The sequence below is a fragment of the Dasypus novemcinctus genome, chromosome 22 (assembly GCF_030445035.2).
Source record: "Dasypus novemcinctus isolate mDasNov1 chromosome 22, mDasNov1.1.hap2, whole genome shotgun sequence".
Lineage (NCBI taxonomy): Eukaryota > Metazoa > Chordata > Mammalia > Cingulata > Dasypodidae > Dasypus > Dasypus novemcinctus.
The window spans coordinates 72,744,506-72,753,256 of NC_080694.1; the positions used below are offsets into that span (position 1 = coordinate 72,744,506).

Sequence of the window (8,751 nt, forward strand, 5' to 3'; positions counted from 1 at the left end):
GATACCAGAAGATACTCCCAACAATCAGAAAAGACATTGAATCTGAAAGTGACATGTAAGTCACAACACGTATTGTCTCATGTTTGTGTTCTTGATTTCATTGAGCTGCCTATCAATCAAATGTTAACTCTAAAGAGGTTATCCTAAATCATCTGGTGTTCTGTCCACAATTACAGGCACTATCCTGATAATGCCAAGATTATTAGGCAGATAGGGACCTTGGTATCACCAAATCAACCAACTAACACATGCTACAATTTGCAATAGTGTATTTCTTCTAAAGGTCATACTATTCAAAAAAATAGAGTGATGTACTATTCGCAAATGCAGCCACCCAGTTTCAGAAACCTCATCCAAGAGCTGACCATGGCTTATCTGTTATTGACTGAAAGGAAAAGGATGGTTTTTACCAGTAGAAATGGAATAATGATATTGTTGGGGGTGCAGATGTAAGCATTTTTCTATGACAGGACCACTGACTCAGACCACATGTGCTCTCAGCTGAAACTACTAGTTTACTAGAGTAGACTGAAGGCTCCGTGGATACAAGAAAGAGATCTCCTCCTTTGGGATCCCCAATACTTAGGGCATGCCTAACACAAAGCAGGTGCTGAATAAGGAATTTCTAAAGAAACAAAGGTGAATAAATGAATGGACATTTATGGTAATGTCAATGTACAGCATTTCCCCTATTCTTTTGTATTCCAGCCACTGCCTCCACATTTTGTATCTTCAAAATGGTTATGGAAAACATAACCACTATGAGTGGGTTCCTCCTCATGGGGTTTTCCAACAACCGTGAGCTGCAGATCTTATATGCCTTGCTCTTCTTGGTGATGTACCTATTGGCCTTGGCAGGTAACCTCATCATCATCACCATCACCACACTGGACCAGGCTCTCCAATCCCCAATGTATTACTTCTTGAAGCACCTCTCCCTCCTGGACCTCTCCTTCCTTTCTGTCACGGTCCCGCAATCCATTGACAGTTCCCTGAAGGGCGATGGCTATATTTCCCATGGTCAATGTGTGCTTCAAGTTTTCTTCTTCACCTCCCTGGCCTGGGCTGAGCTTGCCATTCTCACTGTGATGTCTTATGACCGCTATGCAGCCATCTGCTTCCCACTGCACTATGAGCTCATCATGGACCCTGGTACCTGTCAGGGGGCTGTGGCAGCTGTATGGCTGAGTGGGACTGCCTCTGGAATCTTGTTTACAGCTGCAACATTCTCCATCTCATTCTGCAAGGCTAAAGTCATCCACCAATTCTTCTGTGATGTGCCCCAGCTGCTGAAGCTCTCCTGCTCCAATGATTACCTTGGACTGATTGGAGTGATGGGTTTCATTTCTCTGATGGCATTCATCTGCTTCTCCTCCATTGTCATTTCCTATATCTACATCTTCTCTACAGTTCTAAAAGTGCCCTCTGCTGAGGGCCAATCCAAGGCCTTCTCTACCTGCCTGCCTCACCTCTGTGTTGTCTCATTTTTCCTCTCCACAGGCATCTTTGAGTTCCTAAAACCAACTTCAGATTCTTCAAGTATTTTTGATCTTACGATTTCTATCTTTTATACAATAGTGCCCCCAACACTGAACCCTATTATCTACAGTCTGAGAAATGAGGCCATGAAGGGATCTATGATAAGACTATTGGTGGGTGGGGAGTTCCCTGGGAAAAAACTTTTTTGTCCTTTTGAATGACTGTCCAATATTGTATACAAGGAACTTTTGCAACAATGGAATTCTTGCAATATGCGGTGGTGAGGAAGAGCAATCGCATTTTACCTGTAGATTAAACAGATAAAAAATAATCGTTATCATGAAAACTCTTCATCTGATCCATCATTTTAGTCACTGATTCCCATTTTCCATTTTTTCAAATTGAGACAAAATAAACAATTACAATTTTTAAAATGTAAGTCCACTAGTTTCCTTTCCTTCACAATACCTGTAAACACACACACACAATCAGAAGCACACTTTTTCTTGTACTTAGAATAGAAAATAAACACATCACTTATCAGAGCTAGAAGATGATGATTTACCCATAATCCAGAATTAAAAGATAATTTTCCATAACCAAAGAAACCAACTCCTTTCACTTGAATCATTTATTTTCAAATGTCCATTCTAATTGTTACTTTTATACATACCAATATTGCATATTGGAACAAATTTATGTACCATTATTACGTGGAGTTATGTTTTACCATGATCATTTTCATATTTTCACAGTATTTGATCAAATTCTTTTAGCCATTCACCTGTTTCATTTGTATAAGTTATTTCCCATTTTTCTTTCAAAATAATGTAAATTGAAGGTTTGGTCCTCATAATTCCAACGAATTATGTTGCTGTAACCTTTCATATTCTTTGTATTAGCAACACAATTTATTGGATTTATGAAGAGCAAGATTTCAATTTTAAACATTATTTATGAGAGAAAAATGGGAAATAACTTATCTAAATGAAACAGGTGAATGGTTAAATACACTATAATATGAATCAATTAGATACTGTGAAAATATGAAAATGCTCATGGTAAAACATAATTATATGTAGTAACAGAATATAAATGTGTTCCTACGCAAAAGGCAGTGTCCACCAGTGGTTTTGATGGATGGCAGAGGGAAGAATAGGTGTAATATGAGGAAATTTTCAAAACATTGGATTTGTCCTGTATGATGCTGAAGTGATGGATACAGGCCATTGTATATTTTGTCATGACCTACAACATTGTACGAGACAGATTGCAAACTATAGTGTAAACTACAGTCTATGTTTAGTAGCAATGCGTTCATCAATTGTAACAAATGTACCACATGAATGAAGGATGCCCTTAACATGGGAAAGTGGGGAGCGGTGAGGGAGTGGGGCATATGGGAATCCTTTATATTTTTTTTATGAAACATTTGGGTAATTTAAAGCTTCTTTCAAAATACAAAAAATAATTAAAAATAGTTAACATCTCTTGAACATCATATTACTTCTAAAAAATGATTTAATCATTTTATGTGTCCATTAGCAATACATAGCCATGTCATGATTCCTCCGTGTCCATATGATTTTATTAATTCGTACAACTCATAATTCAGAGAGAACCTATTAAGTGATTGAAATCATAATAGGCAACTGAACACAAAAGTATATCAAATAGGCAGCGGACTTGGCCCAGTGGTTAGGGCGTCCATCTACCACATGGGAAGTCCACGGTTCAAACCCCAGGCCTCCTTGACCCCTGTGGAGCTGGCCCATGCGCAGTGCTGATGCGCGAAAGGAATGCCCTGCCACTCAGGGGTGTCCCCCGCATAGGGAAGCCCATGTGCAAGGAGCACACCCCTTAAGGAGAGCCACCCAGCGTGAAAGAAAGTGCAGCCTGCCCAAGAATGGCGCCACCCACACGGAGAGCTGACAGAACAAGATGAGACAACAAAAGGAAATAAAGATTCCCGTGCCGCTGACAACAACAGAAGCAGACAGAGAAGACACAGCAAATAGACACAGAAAACAGACAACCAGGGTGGGGGGGGGAGAGAAATAAATCTGTTAAAAAAAAGTACATCAGATACACACAGCATTGTATATTTTAGGGATATTTATTTTTTATTTTGCACACAATTTTTTCCATTCACAATTTTTTCAAATTTATGATTAATCAAAAGATTAAACATGTTGATAATTATTCATATTTGCTTGATAGTAACAAGTTTGATTTTACACATGTTTATGTTTCATCAATTTTATTTAAAGTATTGTAATTATAAGACCTCTATCTTTTAGATTGGCAAAAATCATTTTTCTCAGTCCCTCTTTAATTTTCCTTCTTTTAGTTTTTTTTCCTATGCAAACTTTATATCTAATAAGTTGGATAAATATATTTACAGGTTATTGTAACAACATTTAACCAGTTTAAGCTATGAAGACATAGCCTGAAATGGGCAATTACTACACTAGTCAATCCACTTGCAATAACCTATAAATCATATTTTCTTTTTTATGTCACACATTCATTAAGTATTTTAACACAGTTTCTAAAATACTTCATTTACGTATAGTCTGTAATCACAAAAAGAATATATCTGTATTTATTTCTCTTCCTATCCTTTCAGTTCTTTTTCATTAATTTGAATTTAAATATTTAAGCTAGTATATTTTAATTATTGTCTATTGCAATAATTTTGGTAGTATAACCGCACATAACTCTGTATTTTATTGTCTTATATTATTTTATAAAAGTAAAATTTGAATCTACTTATATATTCAAATCTATCCTTTGTCTGTTTTTTACCTCATTCAACCACCAAAATTTGATAAATTAACTTAGAAAATGTGGTGCTTTTTAAAATTCACAGCTTGTTTTCACCTATAATAACGAAAAGTTTTGTTACTTGTACCAAATAAAATTTTGATAAACTTCCTTGTAAAAATAACTCACATTTCTCATTAGACTTATTCTATGATTTCACATTTGTGTTCTTAATGTAAAGATTTACAGAGATTACATGCAATCTTTCAGTAGCCCCTTTTTGAGACAATCTCAGGATAAATTGGGGATAATTTTTAGAGTAAAACTTGTCAGTTCCAATCAGGGAAAGAGACACATCAAAGTAAACCAATATGTGCAGTGTGATCATGCCCAGGGACGTGGGTTTACCTGCCGGAGCTGTCCTCTGACCTCTATGGGCACTGCCCCTGAGCGGATACTTACAGCCCTGTGGTGCCTGCAATGGAAGGGATAAGTGGATATGGGCCAGTTCAGCCTCACAGCAGGGTGTGGAGGTGGACCGCCGAGAAATGAGGCTCGACAGAGATGTGGGAGACACAAGTTTGTGCCTCCAGCAGATGCCAAAGTGAGCCTTAGTCACCAGTTAGCACCACTAGGGTCTGGTCAACTAAGAGTGGTAAACTCATGAATTATTCCAGTGGAAGGCATCATCCACCAATGCCTGCAGAGTAAGCAGCAACCTGGCTTCCAAAAGTCACTGTTTGAAAGCCAGAGACTAAGGACAACACTTCCAAAATGAGATTTTATCCCTCCCCCAGGAGCATACATGGATTTCTCTCTTTCATATGCTTGAACACATCTTGTGGGAAAAAGGATAGGTGGGAGACTCTCTACAAAGGTTAAATATTTTTATGGAAAGATAAACTGACTATATCCTAAAAAGACTGCCTAAATTATCTGCTTGGAATAAGATTAAGCTGCTGACATTAAATTACCATTTCTGGGCTCAGGAGGAAGTTAAGATTAACTAAGACAAATAACACTATCATGTATTTCTAACCTGTTCAAGTTTGAAGTTAATATTTGTAACATATTCATTACTGACTTCTTAGAAATAATGTCTTTTAAAACTGATTTTCTGCCTACTTTTCTAATTTTACCCAGGACTCTCACATAATATTGCACTCTCTAGCTACCATGGGAATTTGAGCTCGCTTCTGAGAGAAGGTCTATAACTAAGCCAGTTATTTAAAGACTGGCCTTCCTTTATCACTATTCTCCCTTATCCTGATCATGCAACACTCAGGGATTCAGCCCAGCATTTGGATTGCCCACTCCCTAATACTGGTTTCTTAAAAATAAGGTCTGGAAAGGAGAATTTCAAGGATAAGGCAACCACCCGTGTGATCAGTTCTTAATTCACAGTTCATCCCACTTTGATATTAATTGCCTATTTAAAATCTTATTTGTGATATAGACTAGATCATAAAGAATTTATTTGCTGGAAAAATTACCTTCAAATACTTGAGAGAAGAAAAGAGATTAAGGGGTTTTAATAGGAGAATCCAAAAATCAAATGCAAATATGAAGAAAAGGTCACAAAACACAGAATTATTTTTACCACTTGGGAATTTTAGGGTTTAGTGATGCCATATATAGCCAAGGAGAAGGTGGGAAGAGGTTAGAGTTCCAAACAGAATGTCATAAATTCAGTATTCTACATTTTATATATGATATATACTATGTGATATTTCTTATATTGTTGATGGAGGAAGTTGTTGCTATGGGAGGATTGGGGTGAGGGGGTAGAGGGTATATGGGGACCTCATATTTTTTTTAATGTAACAATAAAAAAATAAGGACTAAAATAAATAAAATACTTGATCTTTCATAGCTAAAAAATTTAGGAAAGCGAGTACCACATATTCTTTCTTATTTGATCCTCTGTTTTTCAAATTCTTAGGTAAGCTGATTATTCCACCACATTACTTTACCTAAAGTCCCTGCCAACCTGCAACTACAGCCTCTTGGGCAGTTTTTTACAATCTACGGACCGAGGAAAGGAATACTTGGGACTGGTTCACAGGTATTTCTGCACGATATAAAGGGACACCTCAGTAATGGACAGATGTAGCACTAAAGCCCAGTTTGGGATATTCCTGAATGATAGTTTTGAATGGAAATCCTCCAAGTGGGCAGAACTTGAGCATGGCAACTGGTTATTCATTTTGATTTGAAGAAGAAATGGCTGGAAGTGCTTGTGAACTGATTTATGTGATGTGCCCAGTGGTTTGACTGCATGGTCAGGGAGCTGGAAGGGACATGATTGGCAAAGGTCTGGGAGAGAGGTCGGTGGATAGATGTTTCTCAATGGGTGAAAGCCAGGAAGGTATTTGTGTCTTATGTGAATGCTTATCAGACTGTGACCTCAGCAGAATATTTTAATAATCAGACAGGATGACCTATTCTGTGGATAACAGTTGGCCTCTTTCCCCAGCCACTCATGTCATGGCCCGATGGACTCATGGACAGAGTGGCCATGGTGGTAGGGATGGAAATAATTCATGGGTTCAGCAACATGGACTTACACTCACTGAGGAAGACCTGGTTACAAGTCACTGCTGAGTGCCCAATCTGCCAGCAGCAGAGACCCACACTCAACCCCAAATGGCAGCATTCCTCAAGCTAATCAGTTTACTACTTGTTGGCAAGTTGATTATATTGGACCACTTCCATCATGGAAGGTGCAGCATTTTGTTCCTACTGGAATAGATACATATTCTGATACAGATTTCCTTTCACTGCATGCAATGCTTTTGCCAAAACTACCCTCTGTGGACTTCTAGAAGGCCTCATTCAATGTCATGGTATTCCATGCTTCTAATCATTGAATGTGCTTCACAGCAAAATGGAATGTGAGGAAGGGCACAAGCTCATGGAATTCAGTGGTTTTACCGTGTTTTCCCAACATCCTGACTTAGATGCATTGATAGGACAGTGGAAGTACTTTTTATTTTTGTCTTTAATTTTTAATATGACATTTAAAAAATTTGATGTTCCCATATACCCCTACCCTCCTCACCCCATTCCTACCCCCATAACAACAATCTCCTCCATCATCATGAGACATTCATTGCATTTGGTGAATACATCTCTGAGCACTGCTGCACCTCATGGTCAAGGTCCACATCTTAGCCCACACTCTCCCACAGTCCACCCAGTGGTCCATGGGAGGACATACAATGTCCGATAACTGTCCCTGCAGCACCACCCAGGACAACTCCAAGCCCCAAAAATGCCCCCACATCTCATCTCTTCCTTCCACTCCCTTCTCCCAGCAGCCATCATGGCTGCTTTCTCCACACCAATGCCACATTTTCTTTGATTACTAATCACAATAGTTCATGAATAGAATATCAGTAAGTCCACTCTAATCCATACTCTATTCCTCCATGCTGTGGACCTTAGAATGGTTGTGTCCAATCCACATCAACAGACTAGCAACTCCTACACTCTGGCTTATTGGACTTACCCCACTCAGCTAACATAGAGGTGAAGACAGTCAACCACCACACCAGGGAGCCAAGAGTGCCTACAACTGAAAGCAGGAGAATTGCATCCAGCATCCATGTGGAAACTAAGTCCCCTCTTGATATAGATGTGGAGTGTACACAACCATTCCAAGGTCCACAGGATGGAATTACTTTTGAAGCCTCAGTTACGGCTCCAACATTAGTAGCTCTTGTCATTCTGGACTTTGGTATCATATTCTATCAGGTTTGTTTGTCTGCAGATTTTGAACTCACCATCATTTCTGAAGGACAGTTTTGTCAGACACATAATTCTTGGCTGGCAGTATGTCTCTTTCATACCTTAAATACTTCATACCAATTATTCTGTCCTCCACCGTTTTTGATAATAGATATTTTTTTAAGTTGTAAAATTTTGACTTTAATACTTAAATCTTCTTTCTATCCAAAATAGACTTTTGAATTAGAAGTCAGGAAGATTTCAATCTATTTATTTTTCTTTTCTGATATGGATAAATGATTATCCCTGTACTGTTAGCTGCTTGGTGATGTCCATTTATGTGAGAGTCTCCTTTAGACCCTCTGTTCTCTTCCACTGCTCTGCCTAACCCTTTGCTACCACAACAGTGTCTTAATTGCTGTACAAGATGGAACTGCGTGAATCTACATACCAACAAAGGAAATGAAATTAGTAAAAACACTATTTCCACAACCATTACCATAGTGAATGTCCTTAATTACTTAGGTATTATTTAAAATCTTTCATTAAAGTTTCATATTTTCTACAATGTTGTTTTTAAGCTTTATTAGATTTGCTTCTGGACATTTTTATTTCAGTAATTATTAGAAATTACATTTTAAAAAATACATATCACTCTTTGTTTCTGGCACCTAGAAATAAATTGGATATTTGATCAAAGTAATGTACTAAATTATCTCATTTTTCTAATGTTTTAGGTGTAGGTTCTTAGAGATATTCTATGTAGGCAAATTTATT

At 37.9% G+C, this 8,751-nt stretch overlaps 1 protein-coding gene across 1 annotated transcript; it reads left to right on the forward strand.

The window, feature by feature from the left end:
- The first annotated feature begins 737 nt into the window (after positions 1–737).
- On the forward strand, positions 738–1,700 carry LOC105745627 (olfactory receptor 14J1-like). Its single transcript, XM_058285138.1, has one exon. The coding sequence runs from the start codon at positions 738–740 to the stop codon at positions 1,698–1,700; it is 963 nt and encodes a 320-aa protein (XP_058141121.1).
- Positions 1,701–8,751: the final 7,051 nt, after the last annotated feature.